At 45.6% G+C, this 26,603-nt stretch overlaps 2 protein-coding genes across 4 annotated transcripts; one reads left to right on the forward strand and one right to left on the reverse strand.

Moving 5' to 3' along the window:
- Positions 1 to 218: 218 nt before the first annotated feature.
- On the forward strand, positions 219 to 16,858 carry LOC125719491 (coagulation factor XI-like). Of its 3 annotated transcripts, none has more exons than XM_048994315.1 (14): positions 219 to 353; positions 1,550 to 1,706; positions 2,147 to 2,262; positions 2,633 to 2,792; positions 3,351 to 3,469; positions 3,757 to 3,916; positions 4,438 to 4,544; positions 4,619 to 4,784; positions 4,983 to 5,128; positions 6,099 to 6,294; positions 9,065 to 9,228; positions 10,209 to 10,304; positions 10,847 to 10,986; positions 11,094 to 11,361. In XM_048994315.1, the coding sequence occupies exons 1-14, from the start codon at positions 293 to 295 to the stop codon at positions 11,250 to 11,252; spliced, it is 1,947 nt and encodes a 648-aa protein (XP_048850272.1). In that variant the 5' UTR covers positions 219 to 292; the 3' UTR covers positions 11,253 to 11,361. The 3 variants fall into 3 exon arrangements, with proteins under 3 accessions (XP_048850272.1, XP_048850273.1, XP_048850274.1); XM_048994316.1 differs by having other exon boundaries at positions 4,619 to 4,769; XM_048994317.1 differs by lacking the exons at positions 9,065 to 9,228; positions 10,209 to 10,304; positions 10,847 to 10,986; positions 11,094 to 11,361 and adding an exon at positions 15,515 to 16,858.
- A 4,795-nt stretch (positions 16,859 to 21,653) lies between these two features.
- Positions 21,654 to 26,603, reverse strand: heyl (hes related family bHLH transcription factor with YRPW motif like). Its single transcript, XM_048994525.1, has 5 exons — positions 26,138 to 26,603; positions 24,831 to 24,897; positions 24,079 to 24,162; positions 23,750 to 23,831; positions 21,654 to 23,139 (listed from the first exon to the last, which is right to left on the reverse strand). The coding sequence occupies exons 1-5, from the start codon at positions 26,215 to 26,217 to the stop codon at positions 22,523 to 22,525; spliced, it is 930 nt and encodes a 309-aa protein (XP_048850482.1). The 5' UTR covers positions 26,218 to 26,603; the 3' UTR covers positions 21,654 to 22,522.

Consider the following 26,603-nt stretch of genomic DNA (forward strand, 5'->3'; position numbering starts at 1 on the left):
TTTAATGGCTGGGGGAGGGGGGGGGATTTCCTGTGGCGTTCAGTGGAGTAATCTACATGTTTCTACTATAGTTTTTAAATGTGAAATTCTGGTAACCACAGCTGTTGGTGTTTATCCGTAAATATAGGTAGCTTTTTTAAACACTATGGTTGTGTAACTGTAACCTTATTGGCTGTGATAAAGAGCATTGCACTTTACTCCCACTCTGTTTACTCTAATGACAGCTAAAGGCCTCAACATTCACTTTGCCTCCAGTTTCTCACATCAAGCAGCAAGCAGATTCAGCTGAAGAATGAGAAAGTGTCTGTTGTTCCTGTACTTGGCTGGTCTCTGGGCTGGAGCTCAAACTAGTGGTTGGTTCACCTTATTGCATTTCCAGGGCTTTAGGGAATACAGATGATTTTAGTGCTGTTGCTTTGCTGCCGCCGCCGTCTCTGCTGTCTCTAGCTGATGGATCTTTTTCAACCTTTGCACAGGCATTTAATGGTTGAGGAACGAAAACTGATTCAATTTTGAGATAGATCGCCCCAAAATTGAAGCTGAACCACAAAATGATATCAAAAAAGGCCAGTTTAGACACTCGATACCTTTATGACAATAACTCTCAAACTTTGCAGTGGCATCGTATGGGCGCTGAGCTGGAACTGAGTACATTTTGAGATGGGCTTCATTGATGCTGATGTGATGCTCCTTAGTGGCAGCAAAGAGAAGGGTGACTGCAGGTGACATTTGAACTTGATAAGTTAATACGTATTTGATGGATCATATTACTGCTCGATAAAAACATTACTGTATAAGGATGAAGTTCTATATCTGGTTTCATTTTCAGACAAATTACCCCAAAAATGAAGCAAAGGTGCTGTGTGGCAGCAAAGGAAGAAAATTCCAGCTATGCTTGTAAACACAGTAACTTAAAAAATGTTTGCTGGATAATTTTGAAACTTTGCAGACACATTATATGGGTGACAAACTAAAAGCGATGAAATTTTGCGACAGATTTCTGAAAAATTGAAGTATATATGTATGTGTGTTCATGAATTTGAATGCACTGTATATTGCATTGTTTAGACCAAATGTTCCTACAGTGTGGTAAAACCCTGCTATTTTGACCTTGCTGTGACATTTTTCTAGGGAAACTCAGTTTTTTTAAAAATCTGTGAATGCAATCCAAAAACTAAAAACGCCAAAAGTCTTGTATTTTGTTTGGTTACGTATGGTTAAGGTTATGGTTGAGTAGTGATTAGGGATTGGGATTTGGGTTATTGGTGATTTCTCTCATAATTTCTGACAAGAGAATTGTGAGCGTGATTGAATATCAGTATGTGTGATGCTAAGCCTCCTACCTCATTTCATTGCGCATGAGCATGATGACAATAAAGTATATTTTGATTTTACTGTTGAAAAATATTGAAGTGTCATTAGATGAGGAATACATGCTCTTATCTGTGTTCTACATCCTTTCCTTTGCTTAAAAAGGCTTAGGATTTCATAAAGTGATACTTTTAATAATGCATGACCAAGGGTTGAAGAAATCTTTGTACTTTCCCAGAATGTGTCCGAGAGCTCAGAGAAGATGTGGACTTCCCCGGCAGTGATGTTCTTCAGATCTTGACTCCAGATGCACGTCACTGCCAGCTGGCCTGCACCCAGCACCACATGTGCTTGTTCTTTACCTTCATTCGATCTGATTGGAACAGAGACAATCGGTATCTCTCTATATCAATCCATATCTATCTATATCAATCTATATTTATATCTATATCTATCTATATTAATCTATATCTATATGTTATTCAATAGGTGAAGCGTTTATATTGAGCAGAACAGTAGAAATTAGCTAGAGATCATTTTCAATCTAGGAAATTATAAGGTGCTGTATACTGTATAAGGCATAGACCTTTTCATTTGTGACTTTTTTTTACTGAAAATTTAAATATTTTCGACCAGAGTGCTGTGTGCCTGACTTGGTCCTTTTTGAAGTTTTATGAAGCAATTTCCTGTAATGTCATGAGATCGTATAAACAATGTCTAATCACAAATCAGTATGTCTACAATATTAATGAAAAAACTGGGATTGTTCAATATTAGGAACTGCAAAAAAATGTGCATGATATCAAAGCAGAATCTGCTCACTTCATTCTGCCAGACAGTTTTACTGCTACCTGAAGCACACGGATTCGGGGGCACCACTGATAGTCAGCGGCTTGAAGGGGGTCACCTCGGGCTTCTCACTCAGACATTGTCCTGATAAACAGGGAGAGGGTAAGCAATGAGGAAGACAGGGCATGCTCTACGAAATTAATATCAAATATAATTCATGGGCCATGGAAGCGGAGGAGAGGAATCTGGTAACCAGGTAACTTATCTTTATGAGGGTAGTAATGATCAGTCACGGAAAAAATACCCACAAATAATTTACTGCAAGTCGATAAAACTTTATTAATAAAAGTCAGAATTATATCCATGTTTTTAAATCAAAAGGTTATTTCTGACAGACAAGTGGACACCATTTTATGGCCCTCACCCTTAGGGCACCCCCCTTATTCAGATGCGTTCCATGGCCCATGCTATAATTAATAATTAAATGTTAAAATGAAAGTACGAAATAATATGGTCCGCCATGTTTTGGCAGTCTGCCTCTCTACAGTGTACAATGAGGTGGACTTCTTCGGAGAGGATTACCTGACCATGTTTATGGACAGCTACGTGGAGTGTCAGAAGGCGTGTACAGTGGACCCAGCGTGCCAGTTTTTCACCTACACCACAGATAATTTTTCCCCCGCTAAGTACCGGTGAGTTGCAGTGCGTAAAGCCCCACCAGGCCAGCTCTTTGACTTTCAGTGGAGATTACCTGAGGCTGGACTGGAACCTGCTGGTAACTCTGTACCTTTGGCGAGCCGGCAAATCTGACTATAGCTGGACATTACTAATATTGCAGAGGTGCATTGTTAGAAAACCGGGAACCATGTCCTTTAAAATTATTGTTTTTTTTTTGGGTATGAAATACACTGCAAATTTTCTGAATGCCTTATATATTTGTGTTGCTTATGACCCTAAAGGGAGGGTCAACTTCTCTGGGGGCCCTAAGCTGACATCACTAGGGGGCCCAAAGTGGGCTACTTGTGCTGTTTTATGGAGCTGAAAAAATATAAAATGATTCACTGTCAAGAATCAATAATCAGCATGTGAGGCAGTAAACCTGAAGGAGTCGCAGAAGTGTATCGACCAACCAGATTTCATCATTTTAGCCATTGTGGGGCCAGCTGGGGTCCTTGATTAATCTATACATTAATCTACTTCTGACTAAAAGCCTCTGCTTTTTGCTGTTTCATTTCAACCCCTCCCTGCAGAAATAAGTGCCATCTAAAGTATAGCAGGACACTCCCAACGCCCCCTGTGGTCAAAGTGGGGAAGGACATGGTGTCTGGCTTCTCTCGAAAACTCTGCAGCCTGTTTAGCCTTGACAGAGGTAACTCATCCATCCATAGTCACATATACATGGTGACAAGTGTAATAATGTGGCAGTAGGAAAGCAAACACATGCGCGCACACACACACACACACACACACACACACACACACACACACACACACGCACACAACAGTTGTGAGGGACAACTGAAGTAACCCTATGTACACACCTTGCACTAAACAATATTACATAAAACTCAAATCCACACACATACATAGTTTCTGCGATCTTGTAGATGTCAATAGTATGCTGCTAGATTATTTGTTTTTCTGCTGTGCAAACAGAGTGCAGGTCAAAGATCCTAAAGGATATCGACTTTCCCGGAAATGACATTGAGCAAGTTCCGGCCCCCTCGCCCGAGCACTGCCAGATCCTGTGCAGGGCCCATCCTCGATGCACCTTCTTCTCGTACACCACTGCCAGCTACGAGACAACCTCTGAAAAGTATGTGCGCTACAGTGCTGAGAGAGGTGCAAGTCACTATTAGGATGGGTCTCTTTGAGAGAAACAGGACACGCATCAAGGGCAAAGGTTTTGTTTCAACACTGATAGGGACCAAATCGGCTTGGAACCCCCCCCCGCCCCCCTAAACATTTACAGTACTCACACAGTATTGGTAAGGACAGTAATGAATCCATCCATCCATCCATCCATCCATACATCCATCTTGTATAACAGATTGTGCAGTACAGGTTAGCAGTGATAACAATTAATGGTAAAATAAATTGATTTGTTTAACACATGCCTTTTTGATCTCTGTTGTAATACATATGTAATACATAACATTGATATTGTTCTATTAGTGAAGTGTTTCCTGTGGCAATTCTGGTTCCCTTTAGGGAAACTAAATCTGCAACATGTCAGATCTTACACCCAGATAGTTTTTGTCCTCAGTTTCTTTGCTCATAGAGAGTTTATGATGGACAATCTTGTATATATTATATAATGCATGTCTTGTGTTTTAGGTATAAACTGCTTTGCTTTTTGAAGCATAATGTAGAGGAGCGACCTTCTGCTCACAAAGATAACGTGATGTCTGGGATGCCAGCTCGTTTCTGTCAGCCTTCAAATGGTAAGGACTGTGCAGTGAGGTCATTTCCTGTTGCCCATGTCACATGACTATAACACTGTCATGTTCACTTCCAGCCTGTGCGACACTTACATACAAGAACATAGAGTTTATGGGGGCCGACAAGAAGGTTGTGAAGCTGGACAGTCCTGCGACGTGTGAAGAGGCTTGTACAGCTGACCCAGACTGTCAGTTCTACACTTTTGTCTACAATACCATCACTGCCAGGTCAGTGCCAGCTTAGTGAGTATAACTAGCACTTCTCTGCACAAGAATATTTATTACTAGTCTGTATTTACCAGAAAATCAGGCAAAGATAATCACTCACATACAGAATCAACATTATGGACAATGTTCAATGCTTTCAGCAAGAATAGATATGGACAGAAACATGAACATCGGCTTGAGAATGTTTTTGTTCGGTTTTGCACCTCTCTGCAGCCCAAAGTGCTACCTAAAGCAGCTCATTACAGTTCCTTTGCCGCCACAAATAGCCCTTAAGAAGGATGTGGTGTCTGGATTCCACCTGAGGAACTGCAAATTGACAGACAGAGCGATCGTAAAATCGCCGTCAGAGGACTTAGCAGGTGAGGGCCGGGGATAATTCCTCATGCCAACGTCTTACTGAAGAATCTTAAGAAGCTGGTTGTAACCAGGAACTTAAGCTGCGTTGCATTTGAACTTGGAAATTGGAAATTCCGCGTTCTGCAAATTTCAACTAGAACAGGGGTGGGCAATCTTATCCAGAAAGGGCCGGTGTGTATGCGAGTTTTTGCTGCAACTCCCTCATTAGATTACTAATTAGAGGACTGATTGGCTGTAGAGTCCTCACACCTGGGTTTGAACAGCTGACCTAAAGGGTATCCCAACAAGCTGCGTAAACAATGACCCTTTGCGGGTAAGATTTCCCACCCCTGAACTAGAACGTCCCCTGAAGTCAGAATTACAACTCGGAAAGTCGGAGGCGTCTCTTCAGCCTCAACCTCAGAATTCAAGATGGCTGTGCCCTTTATCAACAGAAGAGAACGCTGTTGATATATACTGTGTATTAACATTTATGTTTTATCTGTGTCTCAATAAATGTGTTGTACACACCGTCCTGTCCAACCGCTATCTGTTCCTAGGGTGTTTGTATGCGAAAATCACCATGTAATGTGTTGTTATCAACTGATATTGCTAACAATGGCTAACAGTGAACCTGGTTAGAACTGTTTCAGAAAACAGGATTTCTTGTTCAGGCAAATAACTTGTTGGATTTAAGGTAGTTTGGCCTAAAAATAAGTGGACAAAGATTAAGTCCATGTAAACTGAGATACCTTAAGTCCAACACGTTTTCCGGCTAAGCAAGAAATCCAGCTGTTTGAAACAGGTCCCTGGTATCGCTATATGGCTTTCCAACTTCTTGTGCTGGATTAACTCGGGTGTGACATCATTCCCAAATGTGACTCCATAATACTCGTAAGGTACCATTAAAAATTCTGCATAATCCAAATGTCGTAGCTGTGGTTTGTCCGGCTCCCCCCAGCTTGTCCTCACAGTTATTGGGTTGCTGCTCAGGGTCTGTTGAAGGTCCCAGGTGTGGCTTGGTTCGGAACACCAAGGAGAAGGTGCTGGGGGGTCGTGACGCAGCCCCTGGCGCCTGGCCTTGGCAAGTCTCCCTGCAGCTGAAGCACAGATCGGGTAACAGCCACATATGCGGAGGGTCCAGTCTCAGCCCGCGCTGGATCATTACCGCTGCTCATTGTCTGGAAAGGTAAGTTCCATCCCTCCCCAACACCTCTGCCACAAACAGATCCCAGAAGCATTGTATGCTGCTCATATGAAACTGCTCGGATGATACAAAAAATTATCTCAGTATTCCTTTTACTTTAACTGGCTCACTGATGGACTCTGACTATGACCACACTTTACACCTTACTTTTATTAAAAGGGCCCTGCTATGCTTTTCTGTTGTTTCTCGTCCCTTTTGACCATATGGCCATAATATGGTGCTGCTTGAAAGTTAGTGAACCCCTTGAGTAGTTTAGATTTTTCTGTTGTTTTATCATGATTTTCTTATTTTGTCATCACCAGTTTTTATATATGAAATATCAGGTTTATATTCATCAATTCCATGTACCTGTTTTAAGGGAACTGTGTAAGTAGCCAGCAGAGCATGTGAAACACTTAATCAGAGTATGTGCAAAAGTATGTGAACCAAGTATGTAATAGACTCAGGTGAAACACATGTGGGTGCTCAAGTAATCAATTAAGCAGACCAATCACATGAAACATCGTTAGGAAAGGTTTTGAGCAGCACTGATTAAAATAGAGAGGAAAGCAACCTAAACTATTGTTGTGCCAAGGCATTAAGCACACAGATCAACAATGCTGAGGGTAAAGGAGACACCCGAGGACATCAGGAAGAAGGTGGTAACAGTCCATCAGTCTGGGGAAAGCCATAAGACCATCTCCAAAAGATTTCAGCTCCATCCATCCACTGTAAGACAAATCATTTACAAATGGAGGGCACCCAGCATCACACTCAGCATCACCCCAACTCTGCCCAGAAGTGGAAGGCCATCAAAATTTTCTCCAAGAAGCACCAGAAAAATAATAATTCTGGTAAAGGCCAACCCACACATCACCTCCAGAGAGTTGCAGACCTTTCTGGCAGCATCTGGGATAAATGTACATGCGTCTACAAAAAGTAAAAGTAGATACAAAAAGTAAGTAGATATAGCATTCATGGGAGAGTTGCCAGAAACGAAGCCTCTGCTCTCAAGAAAGAACAAAGTTACCTGTTTAAACTTTGCCAGGGAGCACTTGGACAAACCAGAGGCCTTCTGGAAGTGCATTCTCCGGACAGATGAGTCCAAAATTGAATTATTAGGCCACAATCACAGGTGCCATGTTTGGAGAAAAGTCAACACTGCATATGAAGAAAAGAACCTCCCCCCTACAGTGAAGCGTGGTGGTGGAAATGTGAAGGTCTGGGCCTGCTTCTCTGCCTCGGGACCTGGACGACTCCATATTATCCAGGGAAGCATGAATTCCCAGGCTTATCAACAAATTCTTGAGCAGAATCTCCTGCCATCCATCAGGGAGTTGAAACTGGGACGGAAACGGACTTTGCAAGAAGACAACGATCCAAAGCATTCCATCAAAACCACCAAGGAGTGGCTTAAGAGAAAGAAGATTTGCGCTCTGGATTGGTCCAATGTCCAGACCTCAGTCCTATAGAAATGTTGTGGCAAGATCTGAAGCGGGTGGCACATGCCAGATGTCCCTCCAACCTCTCCTTCTCTGCAAGAAGGAGTGTGCAAAAATCCCCAAAAGCAGATGTGAGACACTGGTTCATGGTTACAGAAGATGTTTGGTTGAAGAAATGGCTGCAAAAAAAGGTGGCACAAGCTACTGCCTGCTTTTGCACATACCATATTTTCTGTTTTTTGAGAGATAAATTACTTTCGTTGAATAAATAATGGAAATATATCTATTTTTTTCTGTGTGTCCCTTATTTGGAAGGTCTGCTTTACAAATTGGGATTTAAATGTTCATTTCATAAGGTTATTTAAATTTATTTTTAGAAAACAATAACTATGTTTGGAGGGTTCACAAACTTTCAAGCAACACTGTATAATGTTAGCATGCCCAGGGGTGGTTGGCCCACAAGTCGAGCTTGGACTGCTAGATGCTTTTTTTCTCCCTGTTCGAGAGTTTCTTCTTCCTTTTCTCTTCTATCTTCTGGCTTTCTTTCCCTCTCCTCTTTTCTGTTTTATGCTCCATCCATCCACCCATCCATCCATCCATTTTCTGCCACTTATCCAGGGTCGGGTCACGGGGGCAGCAGTCTTAGCAGGGATGCCCAGACTTCCCTCTCACCAGCCACCTCCTCCAGCTCCTTCCGGGGAATACCAAGGTTTTCCCAGGCCAGCCGAGAGACATGATCTCTCCAGTGCGCCTTGAGTGTGCCGCCTCACACTGAGCCGCAAACTGCCCCAGTACCTGCTGCAGGTCACCAGCCAACAAAGCCAACAGAACCACATCAAACGCAGAAAGCAATGATTCGATCTTGAGGCCCCCGAACCGGACACCCTCCGCCCTTTGACTACGTCTAGAAATTATGTCCTTAAAATTATGAACAGAATCGGTGACAAAGGGCAGTGAGTTAAAGATCTCCTGGACAGGGTCCTCTGACAGATACCCCCAGAAATACCCTTGTTATGCGTTTGTGTCTGCCAGGTCTATCCTGCATCTTCCCCCGCTGTCAGATCCACTCACCACCAGGTGGTGATCAGTTGACAGCTCAGCTCCTCTCTTCACCCGAGTCTCCAAAAACATGCAGATGCAGGTCCGACGATAGGTTTAATACATTAGTCAAGTGCTTTGGGGCAACTGTGTTTTGAAAAGTGCAATTGAAAAACAAATGGAGTTTATTATTATATATCCCAGCATGTTTGAACTGACCTTGTTAACATAAACTTGCTTATTAACCTGGTCCCCTATGTTCTCACCTAAACTGGTTTGCTTTTCTACTGCAGTACTAATGCATCGGACTACAGAATATCAGCTGGAGTGGTGAAATTGTCAGAGGCAGCACAGTCTCACGCGGTGGAATCCATGATGAAACACCCGGATTTTAATGAGGACACCTTTGAAAATGACGTTGCCCTCGTCAGACTGAAGACACCCCTTAAATACACTGGTATGAGACAGTGTGAGCGGTGTGTCTCTCTGCTGGTTAGGCCTCTGTGTTCACATCTCATGGTTGTGTATGAGACGGTCCTTTAACCATTTTATTTTCTGTATTATGAATGAAGCTTTTTCGGAATGATCTTCTCAAGAATGTCCAAGGATGTCTTCACTTTGTTTAGTGTTGAGGGGAGTGGGATCTTGGTTCGGCAGAAGCTGTCAGCAGGGCCCACACCAAAATTTGATAATCCTAGTTGTCATTTGTCATCTTCCTTCTCATTCGCACAGGCTCGTTAGATGGGGGGCCCCCTGGTGGCTGCTGGGCCCTAAGCAGCCGTCTGGTTTATTTATGGTTTAGCCTAGATGTCATTGGCTCTTCAAGTCTGGACCTTGATTCCAAATCCAGGCCTTGTTTTCTGTTCGCCCAGGTAGATAATTTAATGATTGCTGAATCTGATTGGCCAGAGCCTCCATACCCACCTCACGAGTAAAAAAGGCTGGAAAATCAATAGGGCCTAGAGTTTGAGGACCGTGATTTGAGCAGCGCTGAACTTAACAATGGTTAAAATGGCATTTGTGCTCATAAGTTGTACCAGAAGTTCACCAAAAGCCCAGTTAATCACGGGAACCACATCTGCACAGGTAGAGTGTTCTAACATTTATCCTTCTGCAAACTGCTGATGCAGAGGGGAATCCTCCCTCTTTCGCTGTTGTCCTTTGGGATGCCCGTTTAAAATGGCCTCACTTCCTCCACCTTGGTTTTTTCTTTTTTGCTGCTTGGGAAACTTGAAACTACCTCATGCAGAGTCTCTTTCAAGGTAACTTATGGCAGATCCCGCCTGAGTAGTTACTGTAAGCAGACATCCCGTCTTGCGGGCGGTGCAGTGACACTGGGCAGGAGCACATCTGCCTAACGTATGTCACGCGTCTTGTTCTGCTTAACCCATAACTGGATCGGCATGGATGCTCCAATGCTGGTTTTTATTCCTGCAGCTCTGCAGGGGTCCATCTGCCTCCCAGATAAAGAGAAGGAAGCAGAGATCTGGGGTCAGAGCTGTACGGTCACCGGATGGGGAAAACTTGCTTCAGGTATCCAACTGACTCATTGTATCTGCTTTCTACCAGGGGTAGGAACAAATCATTCTTTGGCGAGTATGAGTCAAGTCTCGAGTCAAAACGTTGTAGTTTGAATCAAGTCTCATGTCAGTTGTCCTCAAGTCCAAGTCCAAAAATGATTTCTATCATTTTTGCTGTCATGTCAGAAGTCATCAAATTTGTGACTTTGGTCCGAGTCGAGTGACTCGAGTCCCCACACCCGCTTTCTGTTAACCATGAAGCACAGGGAATCCATAGTGAACTTGTCCTCCTTGCCAGAGGCACATTAATATGATCAGAGGATTTCTTTGGAGCAACAGACAATGGTAATATATGTCAAACAGTAAAAGTTTTAGGGGGGTGGGTTTGCGACAGTAACAGCTGTCAGCCAATCAACAGCCAAAAACATTATCATTGAATGGCTCACTGCCCAGTAAAGTCCCTGATCATTGTACAGTATAAATCAAGGTTAGCTGAGGCTGCAGCCTGGGTAAGCCTGTGATTTTACAATGCATCTGCTTCTTGCCCATCCTAAGGTGCCCTTCCCGACATCCTCCAGCAAGCACAGGTACCGCTCATCACACCTGAAGAATGTGATTCTCTTCTGCTGCAGAACAAGGTTTATAGCAACATGCTGTGTGCTGGGTACCAGGAGGGCGGTGTCGACACCTGTCAGGTACAGTAGGGGCGTGGTCTGGTCACCTGACCATTGCCAAGGAAAAGGTCAAGGGTCGCGGCTCACAGAGTCGCCTGGAGTGACGCCATGATTACTCTGATACCCAGGGAGACTCGGGGGGCCCGCTGGTGTGCCAGGCCAAGGGCAGGTGGTACCTGATGGGCGTCACCAGCTGGGGGGACGGGTGTGGTGAAGCAAAAAAGCCGGGGGTGTACACCCGTGTGGCCAGCTACTTCGACTGGATCCAGAACGGCATCTCCTGCTGATGACAGAGATAGCAGAACAGCAGAGAGTTACCATGTGTCATTGGGTAAAAGTGTAGCTATACAATAGTGCTATATATGATATGCTCATTAATAAATTTTGATAAGCCTACTTTCAAAGAATCTGTTTTTGCAAATCTGGTGCAGTAATTTAGCCATAGAGAGTGGAATGGGGGGGGGAGCAGGAGCACTGGGGGGTTGGGGGAGGGGTAACTTTCAGTTACAAAAATGATCATCTACTCATAACATTAGGTAAATCAGGTTGAATAATAATATTCATGCAAAATGAGGGAAAAAAAACTATTAATAAATGCCTGAATTATATCCCTGATTTGTTTGAGCCAAAAATGTGATTTTTATGCTGAGAAAAAAAATATTGATTGCATGTTCTGAGGAATCACTATTTAAATTCACATAGGGATAGCGGTCTGAGAGGCAAGATTTAAACCAAGAGAGTGCTATCAGAAAGCCAGGACATCAGTTCTGACTGGTTAACCACGGTAAATGCTTCAAATAGGCCGGTTGCAGCATTAGCACATGCAGTGTCAAGGCCAGAGAATGTAGTTATTGGAATATTCAAAATGTTCTGTCTAATTGAACATATTTTTTGGTCAAAAAATTTCATAAAGTCGTCACTGGAAAATAACGCGGGCGCACTTTGAGTATTTGTCTGGTTTTTAGTCAGTTTGGACACCATATTAAATTGGAACCTAGGATTATTTTTGTTTTGCAGTTAGACTACTTAATATATAATTGACATTTATTCACTGGTAAAACAGCTTCAGAACCGTGTTGACAATGTCAGAAGGCCCGACGTACTAAAAATCTGAAAATGCAAACGTGTCAGATACTGAGTAGATCCCAGCGAAATGAAAAGCAGCAGTTCAAAACACGTATGGCCGTGTCAACTGGGAATGAACATTTTTTGAGACTACAGAGAATCATCCAAAAAGGAAGATGGCTTCAGTAGTTTGAGAGCGATGCTGTGAGGAAGAAGACAGACTTGCTGCTGCTGAACTAGAAATCATCACAGGTCAGTTAGAGGGTTGCCCAGAAGATTGAAAAGACTAATTTCTAGATCATTCTTCTTGTCTCCTTTGATGAGAAGGAAGAGTTGATGTTTTGTTATGTGGAAGAATCCAACCTTGCTGAAGACGCTGAGGTAAGTGACCACTCACCCCTCGTATTATTGTTTGCGGTAAACACAAAAGACTAAATATCAAGTTTTTAAGTTTAACAGAAACAAACTTTAGAAGTGCAGATCAAGTGCTCAAACAGTACTTGTTGTGCCTGTTGAAGGGTGATGTCATTTTTGTATCGATTATGTTTGCCTGAAGTAGCACTTCCTGCTACTTTGCTTGCTACAAAAATGTTCATGCTGTGCAATTACCGAACGACTGCAACCTCCCACATCTCAGCACCGTGAACAATGCACGCCGACTATTACTGTTTAAAGCTGGCTATGCAGTGGAACCGGGATCCGCTCCTGAGTTTCTGCAAAAGCGGGGAATTAAAGAACTTCCTACTTCTTACTCTGTTAGTAATTCACGTTATTTCACAATATACTGAAATGGTTTAACTGTCAGTATTTATATTATTGTTTGTTGAGAGATCCGGAGCAAGGGGGGTCTGGGTTCGCCTGCGTTTCATTTCTCAGATCCAAAGGAGGATGTTTATTTTGTTTATTTGTGTAGTTTTTATGTTTAAGAGTCAACATGTGACACTGAAAATAAAATAATTAATAGTTTGTTTTTGCAGACGACCGTAAAACAGAATAGATCCTTTCTGCACATTTTTATATGAAATTCTGGTAACCACAGATGCCGGTGTTTTTCCGTAAGTATAGGTAGTTTTTTTTAACACTATGGTTGTGTAACTGTAACCTTATTGGCTGTGATAAAGAGCATTGCACTTTACTCCTGCTCTGTTTACTCTAATGACAGCTAAAGGCCTCAACATTCACTTTGCCTCCAGTTGCTCACATCAAGCGGCAAGCAGCTGAAGAATGAGAAAGTTTCTGTTGCTCCTGTACTTGGCTGGTCTCTGGGGACGTGCTCAACCTGCTGCTTTGTCTTATTGCTTTTTCCAAATTAGAAACCCACTCTCATGCGTGGGAGAGCTCCTTGTGGTCTCCCAGATTGTTACCGAGAGCTCATAGAAGACGTGGACTTCCCCAGAAATGACGTTCTCCAGATCTCGTCTTCAGACGTAGATCACTGCCAGCTGGCTGGCATCCAGCAACACTTATGTTGCTTCTTTACATTCATTCCATCTGATTGGAACGGAGATAACTGGTATCTGTTTATATATAAATCTATATATAATGTATATGATCTATATCTATACCTATATTTATACCAGCCTATATCTACATCTATCTAAATCCATCTGTATTTATTCTAGTCTATATCAACATAAACCTATATCTGTATCAATTTACGAAGTTTTAATTTCCTGTAATGTGAAGAGAAAAGAAACCTGCCAGGTCTTCACCTTCACCACAGATAATTATTCCCCTGCTAAGTACCGGTGAGTTGCAGGTGCCCCCTACCAGAGCAGCTCTTTTTCATTGCATGAACTATGTGCTTCAAAACTGTCATTTTAATGGGCTTTTTCAGTATGAAATACACCCCAGATTTCCTAAATGTCTTGTATTTTTCCATTGCTGTTGACTCTAAAGGGAGGGGTGAGTTAACTTCTCTTGGGGCCATCGGCTGACATAGCTTGGGGCCCCAAAGCAGCCTACTCGGGCTGATTTATGAAGCCAAAAGAGAAACGAGAGAGAATCAAAAATGATGCAATGTCAATATTCAACGTAGGCGACAGTAAGACTGTATGGTAAGAGTAGATTGATCAGCCAGATTTCAGCATTTTAACAGTTCTTTTCCCTCAGTGTGAGGCCTAAAGATTAATCCCCCCCTGACTAAAAGCCTCTGCTTTTTGATATTTCAGTTACAACCCCTCCCTACAGAAATAATTGCTTTCTAAAGTATAGCAGGATGCTTGCAACGCCCTCCTGTGGTCAAAGCGGGGAAGGACATGGTGTCCCGCATCTCTCGAAAACTCTGCAGCCTGTTTAGCATTGAGAGAGTTAATTCAGACATGCATATTCACAAATGCATGGTGACGGGTTTAATAATGTGACACCAGGAAAGCAAACACACAAACACATACACACTCACAGACTTGTAGTCATATCTTTGTGGGAACCATCCATTCATTTCAATGCGCAAAACCCTAATCCCAATAATGACGACCTTAATTCCACCCAGCCCTAACCTTAACCATTAGAAACCGAACAAAATACAAGCCTTCTGGAATTTTTAGTTTTTCAATTGTAGTCACAGATTTGTATAAAATTCACCTCATACTCTACAGGACTCAGTATGTTAAATGTTAAAGTTCATGACAGTACAATTAGAACAAGACTGAACAAGTATGGCTTGTTTGGAAGGATTGCCGGGAGAAGGCCTTATCTCTCTAATAGACACTACTTATAGCCCCCCCAGTTCAGTGCCAGTGAGCTGGAGTTCACCCCGGTGAATGAAAGGGTCACCACCCTTCAGTTTCGAGTCGGAGATGGGCTCTGACTTGTCTGCGTGTACTCCTCAAACCCCAGCCTTTTTGGAGGCCTTGTAGGGGGTGTTGGAAGGCGCCCCCTTGTGGGGACTCCATTGTACTGCTGAGGGACTTTAACACTCACGTGGGTAACGATAGTGAAATCTGCAGGGGTGTGACTGGGAAGAATGGCCTGCCCAGTCAGGAAGGATAGATGCAAACTGAAACAGGAACATCGGCTTGTTAACCTTTCTCCTCGATTTTGCACGTCTCTGCAGCTCAAAGTGCTACCTGAAGCAGCTCATTACAGCTCCTTTGCCGGCAAAAATAACCTTTAAGAAAGATCTGGTGTCTGGATTCCACCTGAGGAACTGCAAATTGACAGACAGAGGGATCGTAAAATGGCCGACAGAGGAATTAGCAGGTGAGGGCCGGGGATAATTCCTCATGTCAATGTCTTACTGAAGAATCTTAAAAAAAACACACAGGGTAAAGCATCCGCTTTCTACTATGGTGTATATCTGTATTAATGCACTGCTGCTCACTCTACTGCCTTGCAACAACTGTTATGAAAGGCGCTATTGAAAAACAAATGGCGTTTATTATTATATATCCCAGCATGTTTGAACTGACCTTGTTAACATAAACTTGCTTATTAACCTGGTCCCCTATGTTCTCACCTAAACTGGTTTGCTTTTCTACTGCAGTACTAATGCATCGGACTACAGAATATCAGCTGGAGTGGTGAAATTGTCAGAGGCAACACAGTCTCACGCGGTGGAATTCATGATCAAAAGTGGGATCTTGGTTCGCCAGAAGCTGTCACCAGGGCTGACCCAACGCGATTCAGGGCCCACAGCAAAATTTGATCAACCTAGTTGTCATTTGTCATCTTCCTTCTCGTTCGCACAGGCTGGTTATATGGGGCGCCCCCTGGTGGCTGCTGGGCCCTAAGCAGCCCCTTTGTTCACTTATGCATTTGGACGGCCCTGGCTGTCAATGACTGAGAGCTTAACAAGGGGTAAAGTCTTTGCTTGAGGCATTTATACTCATAAAATCTTTCGTCGCACCAGAAGTTCACCAAAAGCCCAGTTAATCACAGGAACCAAATCTGCACAGGTAGAGTGTTCTAACATTTATCCTTCTGCAAACTGCTGATGCAGAGGGGAATCCTCCCTCTTTCGCTGTTGTCCTTTGGGATGCCCGTTTAAAATGGCCTCACTTCCTCCACCTTGGTTTTTTCTTTTTTGCTGCTTGGGAAACTTGAAACTACCTCATGCAGAGTCTCTTTCAAGGTAACTTATGGCAGATCCCGCCTGAGTAGTTACTGTAAGCAGACGCCCCATTTTGCGGGCAGTGCAGTGACACTGGGCAGGAGCACATCTGCCTAACGTGTTCCACTCGTCTCATTCTGCTTAACCCATAACTGGATCGGCATGGATGCTCCAGTGCTGGCTTTTATTCCTGCAGCTCCGCAGGGGTCCATTTCCCTCCCAGATAAACGGTGTCGACACCTGTCAGGTACAGTAGGGGCGTGGTCCGGTCACCTGACCATTGCCAAGGAAAAGGTCAAGGGTCGCAGCTCGCAGAGACACCAGCCTGGAGTGACGCCATGATTACTCTGACACCCAGTGAGACTCGGGGGGGGGGGGGCCGCTGGTGTGCCAGGCCAAGGGCAGGTGGTACCTGATGGGCGTCACCAGCTGGGGGGACGGGTGTGGTGAAGCAAAAAAGCCGGGGGTGTACACCCGTGTGGCCAGCTACTTCGACTGGATCCAGAACGGCATCTCCTGCTGATGACAGAGATAGCAGAACAGAGAGTCGCCATGTGTCACCGTGATGCAGTGAGGGGCCGCCCTGGGGTCCTAGATACCTGCCTGCAGCTTTGCTCTCTCCTAGCCACAGAAACCTGGGAGATTAAGGTGTGTTCAGCAGAAACAACCAGCCATCATGAGCGGAATATTTTTCACAACTCTTTTCAAGTTCTGTAGGTTCACTTCCCTTTGTCAAGCCTACCTTACAAATTTTAATAAAAAGATTGTATAATTTTATGATAGTATTACATTTCTTATCTTGCAATATAGGTGTTTTATATGATATTAGGATATCGATATATGTGATTGTACTTACTTATTTTCAGGCACACATTTAAGCCTGCTGTTAGGAATATCAATGCATTTTTGTTAGGAGTTTATTTCCCACAGCTCGTACAGCTGTCCACTGGGTACTATGCAGTTTGACAAGCAAGATTCTTGAAATATGAAATGTTCCCTGGCTCGTGCCCTACAGCACCTGGAATAGCCTCCAGGTCCGCATCCTATGACCCTGTACTGGGTGGTTGGAAGATGCATCGATGGGTGAATTTGTAGATCGAAAACCGTTTTCTCTTTTATCCACAAGAGGTCAGTGTTTAGTGAACTTGGAGGTTGATTTCAGCGATTCATTTATTTTTTATTCATTCTTGTACAGTCAGGCAAATGACAATTTCAGGAGTTCAGTACGACAGACAGACAGCTGTGAGAACTGCTCTGACTGCGATTGATGTCTGCCATCTTTTAAATGACACGATACAAGTGTACTTGAGACGCAATACGGTCACAAGAAGTTTTCCGACAGGCGTTTTTGACTCTCATTTCTAGAGTAGGTAATACAGTGTTTAAAATATGCAAGGCATTCTCACAGGCCATGCTCTCGCCTTTTACGTTACCTCTATGCTGCCAGTTTGCATTCTTCCCGCCTTTTATGATTGGGGCAAGTCAGGGTCCTCATGAATGGGCTCCTGGTCTCGTTACGAACAGGTCAGCAGTTACAAACTGGGCCCCGGCTGCCGGAGTCTGTCCTCACAAATATGAATTACGATCTGCGTCACAGCCTGGGGGAGGAGGCGGGAGGGCAGTGGCTGTGTGTGTGTGTGAGGACCCCTCCCCCCTTCCCTCGGGGCCGCAGGACCCCTCCCCGTGGGAACAGTCACCCTGTGTGATTGTGGTCACCCTTCCTGGAAGCCTGTGGCATCAGGCTGTGGCTCAGCTGCCAGAAAAGTGCCAGGTCTGGGAGCACTTCACCGTCATGCCGCCCGTCGCTCACACCAGAGTCCATGGGCGGCTCGCCACTCTGCCCAGCCGCGCCAAATCCCCCACACGCTCCTGCCCGCTCTGCCTCGCTCATGAGGGCTGCCGCCTGCGGCCGGAGAGGAAAGCAGGCCGGACACACACACACACACACACACACACACACACACATATATTACCAGAATTAGGCAGAGACACACACACTCACAGCTGAGTATAAACTGATTCACTGAGATTATGAATGCATACACGAACACAGCCCCAAGCCACTTTCTCTCGCACGCACACAAATTAAATCAAGTGAGTATGAACGGACGTGCAAGCCAGCAAGCGGCCTAGCATCATTCTGGAGAGCGAGATTTCCCAGGCCGAGGATCATCCCCATGCCAGAATTACACAGGATGAGTAAATCATGGCTTGTGAGGCCGTCTTGCCAGCGTGCCACCTTAATTAGAAAGCAACCGACCTCTAGGTACTTTAAAAAGATGATGATGGGGAATTAGTATACGGGCAAATGACAAGAAGCACACTGGGCCGTCTGGAGGAATCTGGTGCCGTTTATTGTGGGAACTGCCGTAAACAACGCGGAGATAAAATCAGGACGCGTGATCCATGTTTTCGTAAACACCGCGTTTCAGCTCTGGGCCTGAGAAAATAAACAGCCTCTCGTCAGGCACCCGTGAAGCGTCTCGCTGTCGAGGGAGGGCGTTGGAGGCCTTGCACATATAAGCGGCCGGAGACACAATGGGAGAAACACGTCCTAGCGACCGCACACACCAACGCGCCCACACAAATGCAGACGGGGCCACTCTGTTCATAAACAAGCTCGTGATTGGCCCAAAACAAGTTTCCCGTCCAATCCCAGGAATGTGCTTTTGTTTCGCTTGGGGTTTGTTGAGTGACCACTTCAATCGTGGAGGATCTGCGCTCTCGTATGCAGCCGCCGTCCGACTTCCACACACGAGTCTCCGGTCACCGCCACCGCCGCCCCCGGAGGTGTGCCAAGTTTGCATTGTGTGAGGGGAACGTTTGACAGGAGGCCTCCTGTTGTTTGCTGTACTTCTGTTTACAGTTGAGGGCCCTTCATGGTCACTGAACGTTCCTTTTTCTCAGGGGGCTGTTTAAACATGCGTCTCACCACAACGAGTCGCGTCCAGGGTCACGATATCAGCCCAGTCCTTATAATGCTGAGGCAAAAGGGACAGTGTCCAGGGACATGTTAGAAACACCCCCCTGCCCCTTTGCCATGAACCCCGAGGCAACTGAAGGGTGTCACGGTCTGTCTCTACCCCCCCTGAGGTTTGCAGAACACAAGTTCAGATCTGGAAACTAGTTTGGGACCAATTTAGAACACAGAGTTATTTTTTCAAAAAGGGTACTAAAGGTTTGAGGAACTGGTCTGTGGAAGTTGAGTCTTCAGATACATTTGAGGCTACAGACTGCCTCCAGTGCATCAGATAAAATGAAATAACATCAGTGTTATCCAAGGTGGGCTTATTTATCTTCTCTGTATAAAATATTAGTGCAATCAGTACTGTAGGGGGTGATATGTGATTCTGTGTCTATGGTCGCTGGTTTCTTCAAACCCTAGAGTTTGCAGAGTGCTTTGGGCCCCTGAGCAAGGCCTTTAACTCTTAATTGCTCTAGGGACTGGGGTCTGATGCTTCTTTAAATTTTCACTTTGTATAAAAGTATCTACTAAATAAAGAAATTGTAAATTGTCTATCTCATATGAGGGCTGCCCACCCCCGCACAGTTCCTGTTCAGCTCCCACTTTAATTTGAGGCATGTTTTGGTTCATTTCTGCTTCAGCATTTCACTGGGGCACAATAGGTGTTTCCCATCATGCACTGGCCACCGGAGCAGCACTGGTGTATCAGCCACCGTGACTGTGCTCCCCATCCCTCCTCCTCACCAGGGGATGTTTTATGCTGAAACTCCTGCTGTGGGTGAGAATTATGCCACCTCCCCACTCTGAATCAGATGCCCGAATGGGACGTTACGCAGGAGTCATGCCAAAGGACTGTAGCGGTTACAAAAGGGCCCAGTGCGTTTTCTGGGTCTTTCTGCCCTCTGCTCCTTTCATCACCGCTGAATACATCGGTGATTTGAATATGTAGCTGCAGACCAGTGTCATACTGCAGGCTATGGAGCCCCTGCCCCAGCCACTGATATCAAGAGATGCTTTTTATTGTGCAGTATGCATGTCAACTATTAGTGTCATTTATTCAGCATGATGGAGAGCTTTGTCCCTCCCACTGCAAACATTTGCCGGTCTTGGGCGCCGTTTCTTAACGTTAGACAGGGGCATTAATCTTCTGTTGCCGTTTGACTCCGGTTGCGGGTAGAATGGAGTAATTGGACACTGGTGGTTTAAATCGTGACCTCGTGCTGGATCAACGGTCATGGAAAATGGATGGAATTAGTTTAAATAATTTTGTTCAATTCTTTCGGATCTGCAGATTAGATTTTGCCAGTATTTCAGGCGACTGGCACAATGAAACACACATTTGGCTGAACTCTTTCCCATTTACTAAAATCAGGCTGTGTATCCCCCCCCCACTATTAGATTGTAATTCCAACCAGGCAGAAATAAGAATTTCCAGTAAAATTTCACCCGATTTGCCATCCTAAAAGGCTGCAACAAATATTAATATAATTGCTGCATTTGTGACTTTCTCTCTGCTTTCCTGACAAACGCAAATATTCAATTAAAAATCATAGCTTCAGCATGCAGATATTAAAATGATCTTAAACCAGTTAACCACGTAATGTAGGGTGACCAGACAATCCACTTTCAGCTAGGACAGGATTTGTAAACTATCATTCCAACTAAAAGGGCCTGGATTTCACTTAAGCACTGAGGTGATTGGTCAGTCTCTGAGCTCTTGCTGTGTGCTGATTCGTCAGTCTCCTGTAATCATGCACGTGTCACTAATACTAATTAATGTGAAACAGCTTTCAGGTTTGAAGTAGTTTGTAAAACCTGAAGTAACTCAGTGTCCCTCCTGACATGGATTATCTGGTCCCCCTAACGTAAGTGGCTTTGGGATGACGTGGACTTGCTCAGTAGCAGCATCATATCACCCCTCCCAAGTTCCCGTAGGAGCTCTGGGCAGCCAGATGATCTTCGTGTTGCCAGGGTGACGTGTAATCAGCCCCCATCCCTGCATTTCGTCATTCTAGGCCCCTCATATGGGACGCATCAAATCCGACTCTCGTGCACGCTGCGGAGAAATGCTCAGCTTCGTAAATATAAGGGCCAAATAATGACATTTATATCAAACATGTTGTGTCAAACATCCTGCAGAGCGCATTCCCTGGCTCCTGGGGTCCAGATTCCAATTCATCTGTGGATGCATGGATATGAGCTTAAACATTAATCCCCCAGGAACCAGAATCTTCATTTTATCCTGGGATGCATTGACCAGCCACTGGATTTCAGCACTTGCTTTTGACCTTCTACTGTTTAGGAGCCATTGCAAATACCATGACAACGCCCATACACAAAAACCAAGGTGTTGGTTGGGCAGTTGGAGAGGGGGTGTGGCCTAGAGGGGGCGGAGCTTTAATCTTCCTTTTGAATGCATCTCCTGTTTGATTGGCTCACATGTTTTGTACTGGACGTGCAAGAGTGAGAAAACGGTCTCTCTCTCTCTCTCTCTCTCTCTCTCTCTCTCTCGCACCGACACAGCACACCAGCGAACATGCCAACCAAACACGCACAAACACACACAAACAGCGCTGCTGAACCAGAAAAAAAAACCTCTCTGCTCCGTCTCGCCTCCTCAAGCATTCCTTTTAATATCATCCAACAAGCCCACAACATAAAGCTTCTTAACAGGCGCCAAATATAAAAGGATCATTCAACATCATAAAATGTGTTTAAACGCTGAAGCAGAATTACAAGGAAGAAAAAGCATTAGCAAAACAATCCATCATCAAACAAACAAACAAACAGGGAAAAAAACCAAAGACAGACACACCAAATTTCGTTGCGGTTCTTGTCTAAAATATTACTCTGAGATATTTGGGTGTGAGAGCTTGGATGAGGCACGTTCTGAGTTTTTCCACCCACCCTGACTGCTTATTGGGGGGAGGGGTCCTTTAACCCCTAAGAAGGGGTGAGTCAGGACAAACTATCCTGTGTGTTTTAAACCTTGTTCCAGTTTCCTCTCCTCATCTGGAACCTCTTGTCCATCACCCGGCGGCCCGGATCTCTTGAAGGCTGCACATGTAGTGCCGATGAGCTGAATATTTAATATCCGTGTGCTGGGCCGCTATACAACTGCGTTGTCGAACAGGAGGTTCTGGGGTCAAATCCCAGTGGTGCCCACACCGAGGCTCCTTTAACGTGCAGCATGTAGAGGTTTAAGCCAAATGCTCGCAACTTGAATGTCGCCATTCCTCTTGCTGTTGTACCCCTGAGCCAGGCACTTAACCTGAAATGCTTCGGTAAATTGTCCAGCTGCATATATGGGTAAAGAAATTGTTTTGGATAAGCATTATGTAGGCGACTAGGATGTAAGGTAAACGACCGTTTGGAGAGTCACCGGATCCCGTGGTGAAATGCATATATCTTCAGTTCACTGAGATGGGTGGAGGTTTGGGGGGATAGTGGTTGTGGATGGAGGTCTTGAGAGCGGATCAGAAGGCTCCAATCTCCGTGTTCCAGTGCTGCGAGGCCTTGCTGGTGCCGGTGCCCGACCGGCGCTGCCCGGAAGCGGAGCCCAGAGGAGCAAACGGCCTAAAGGACAGCTGAGGTGGGGAAGCCAGGAGGGGTGGGGTGCCGCGGGACTCCGGGGAGGGCTGCGACAGTCTGTGGGTGGGGGAAGGGAGTGGGGGTACCCTGTGCACGGTGGCCAAGGCAGGGCCCAGCATGGCGGTGGGGGGGGCGGCCGGCAGGCTGCCGATGGCAGAGGCGCGTAGGCTGTGTGTGGGGTAGCTGCCCAGAAGAGTTGCAGTGTGGGCTGGCAGTTCCCGGCGGGGTGGGGGTCCGGTGAAGGGCCTTGCCGCTGCAGCGGGGGCCGCCGAGCCCGGAAAGGCAGCCCAGGGCCAGGGGCCGAACGGCAGACCGGCCGGACTCTGAAGCAGGGGGTCCAGCTCACTGGCGCAGTGGCTCAAGTGGGACACCAGCCGGGCCCCGATGGGGTCCGGGGCCTCCATGCCCTCCAGCGAGCTGAGGTACCGCACCACCTCCCCCACGCACTCCCGGAAGCCCAGCGTCCTGTAGTCCACAGCTAGCGAACGGGCGTCAAAGTACCCTGGGGGGCAGAGGACATCCAATCAGCATCTCCCCTATGAACTGTTATTCCTGTCAGTGGGGGCCCTTCAAGTTCAGTTAATTTCTATGGCGCATTTCAGATAACTAGAGCTGACACACAGTGCTGTACAAATCAGAAAAGCAAAGACGACAAACATACAACATTATAACACTTGACAGCTCCTATATTGAATTAAAAGCCAAAGAATAAAAATGTGTTTTTAATCGAGCTTTAGAAGTGGACAGTGTTGACACCTGTCAAATGCGCAGGGGCAAATTGTTCCACAGTGTTGGGCCTTCAATTGCACAATTTCCCTTAAGCTTCAGCCCATGGGCTAATGTCGCTGCTGGGGCCCCTAGCTACAGCACAAAATGCTGCTGTAACAATCAGAAAAAAAAGAGTTGGGGCCCGGCTCTAAAGCCCAGATTAGCCAGTGCATAAATCCAGCCTAGGTCTATGTACACATGCTGCAGTGTCAGATACAGGTTAGCTGCCAGCCCACCTAGACCCAGGCCTGTCTGTGCACTCCTTCCCTGTCCAAAACCCCTCTACCCTCCCCTATCTCTTTACAGCCCTCTCTCCCTCTCAGATGGACGTGAATTGGGCATACCCTTTCCCCCCATGGCGTGCAGCAGTTTGAGGTGGTCCACTGTCATCTGGAGGATCTCAGCCTTCTCCAGCTTGGAGGAGCCCTGGAAGAGAGATGAGTAGGGGCTGAATGCCATCCCACGCCAGACCCGACGCGGCATGTTCAGGCTGGCAGCATGGAACACGAGGCCCTTAACGCGCCGTGGCTAATGCCGCATGTGCCTGAGCAAGGTTTATCTATAAACAGCCTGGCCAACTTTTCTGCCTCAGGGGTGCAGCTAATGATCTAACGAGCTAACGAACGGCAAGACCCAGCAGTGGGGATGGGGGAGGGGGGGGGGGGGCTGTCACCTGCTTCTCGAAGGCACTGGGGACCAGACGCCTGAGCTCTGACAGGCTGTGGTTAATTCTGTCTCGCCGTCTTTTCTCGATGATCTGAGAAACAAGGGAAGAGGGGTGATGCAGAGACCTCCATGTGCAGCCTTGCCCTCACTGTGAAAATATTACTGTGTATTATGTTTGATTTTTAAGCATCCACTGCATAATCATCACTGTGTATTATGTTTGATTTTTAAGCATTCACTGCATAATCATCACTGTGTATTATGTTAGATTTTTAAGCATCCACTGCATAATCATCACTGTGTATTATGTTTGATTTTTAAGCGTCCACTGTATAATCATCACTGTATATTACGTCAGATTTTTAAGCATCCACTGCACTATCATCATTTTGTATATGATTATTAGGCATTCACTGGGTAATTATTACTTTATAATGCAGGTCCTCACAAAAGCTGCTTTTACTTTCTATAGATAGATAGATAGATGGATAGATAGATGGATGGATGGATGGATGGGCAGCACAGGATTGTAAGGGACAGCAGTGAGGTATTGCACAAAGCGTGCAGTCAGTCGGCGAGAGTGATATGGGCCCTGTAACAGCCCAGGGTAGACGCCTGCTCAGATCTGTGGGTCGTGACGGCGTCAGTTAGGATCGATGGAACCAAAAGGCCGCGATCTGGTAATTGCAAGCAAATGACTGTGGGTGCCGGATGCAGCCTGCGTGCTGTGCAACAGGGCCGGCGAGGTGGCCTGTTTACCCCTCTGCGCTTCTTGCGGGCGAGGATCTGCGAGGTGCTGCCTGGGGAGATGGAGCCGGTGACAGGGCTGCAGGGACAGGCAGAGAGGCGGGTCTCCGTGAGCTTCGGGTCCCTATGGCAAGGCCACCCCCCCCTCCCGAGAATCAACGACAATGTACAGCCATGCAGGCCTTTGCAAGACTGCGTAAGGAAATGTAACAGCGGCGGGGCGGCAAGGCTGAAAGCACCTCCGTCAGTGTAGCAAAATGTCACCTTACGCTAAAACACGTCCCTGCTGAATGTCTGCGCAAATCAGATAGGGGACAGACTGCTGGCTCCTTAAAAATTTACAGAGTGATCAATAACAACTTTCAGCATTTGCGAACTTATTAAAAACAGAAACCATTTAGGCAAGGCAAGTAAAATGAATCTCTATGCAGATGTCAGTTCTGGCTTGGCCGACTGTAGAATTACATTCTTACATACAAATTCTTAAACAAAGACATTTTGACTTGCATGCAAAATTAAGAATTATACCAATGATATGCGGAAGTCACATATTAATTAAAAGCAGCAGCGTAAAAAATACTAAAAGACACATTTACATGAAATAGTGCAATCATGTTCTATGTCAGAAATGTGTTTTATCTGAATCTCACTCTTTCCTTGGCCTTTACAAGAAAATGAAAATCTGTAGTTTATATATAATATTTCAGATTTAAACTGCTGTCAGATTTTTAAAATATCGTTTTTTGCCTTTTCAAATTTAGTCTTTTAAAGCTTTTGGGCCTCATTGGTGACAAAATCCGACATTTAACATTTTCCAACATTGTAGCAAATACCCCCATTTGCCCCTAAAACATTTCTAAAGCCCAAAGTGGGAAGGCAACGATTTTCGTCCCGCGCCACCATATCAAAGGGGTTTTGCGTTGACTTTCACCAAATCTTTTCAACTACTAGTGCCAGTCTGCGCCTCATTTGCAGAGCCCTTAGAAAATTCAAAAGTCGGGGTACAACGCAAGATGGAAAACAGAGAATAGATTTTTAGACATGTGCTATTTGTTTGTGAAAGGGAGGGTTACATATGAAATAAATAAACAGATACACATCTCTAATTAAATAGATGCATAGATACACAACAATACGCAGCTATTACACGACACATGTAACCGATATTAAACAAAATATAATATTTCATTTTCTTATTGTACGTAAAAATACAGTATAAGTCAGCGGGCTGAAGCAGAGCTAGTTACGTCACAGTAATCTGGTAACAGCGGGGGTCAGGCCGGACCCCACCGGGGCCCTCGGCTCGGGGTCAGTCTCACCAGAACGCGTCCTCCTGGCCAACGTCGATGAGCTCCTCGCCATCCGTGTCCGGGGAGCTGTAGTCACAGGGTCTCTTCATGGTTTGGTGTGGACCAGGCTCTGGCGTCGGTGGGGGTGACCTGCGGCGTGCAGCTGGGGAGGGGGGTCAGGGGCACTGGACCTGCAGGGCTGGAGGGCTCGTCAGAGCGGGAGGAGAGGCACGGAGGCGTCTGGCTCGCTTGTCCTTCCAGCAAAGATCTTTGGAAACTGGGCAACCCTCTATGCCAGTGCCCACCCTCTCTCTCTCTCTCTCTCTCTCTCCCTCTCTCTCTCTGTTTTTCCTCCCCCAGAATGTCAGTCTGTCCTTGTCATTCTCTCTCTCTCTTTCTCTCTCTCTCTCTCTCTCTCTGCCCTCCGCCCTGTCTCTTGTTCCCACTTGCCTACCCCTTTGCCGATTCAGTTTGTCACTGGTGTCCACCCCCCCCT

This window comes from Brienomyrus brachyistius, chromosome 23, assembly GCF_023856365.1.
Source record: "Brienomyrus brachyistius isolate T26 chromosome 23, BBRACH_0.4, whole genome shotgun sequence".
Classification (NCBI taxonomy): Eukaryota; Metazoa; Chordata; class Actinopteri; order Osteoglossiformes; family Mormyridae; genus Brienomyrus; species Brienomyrus brachyistius.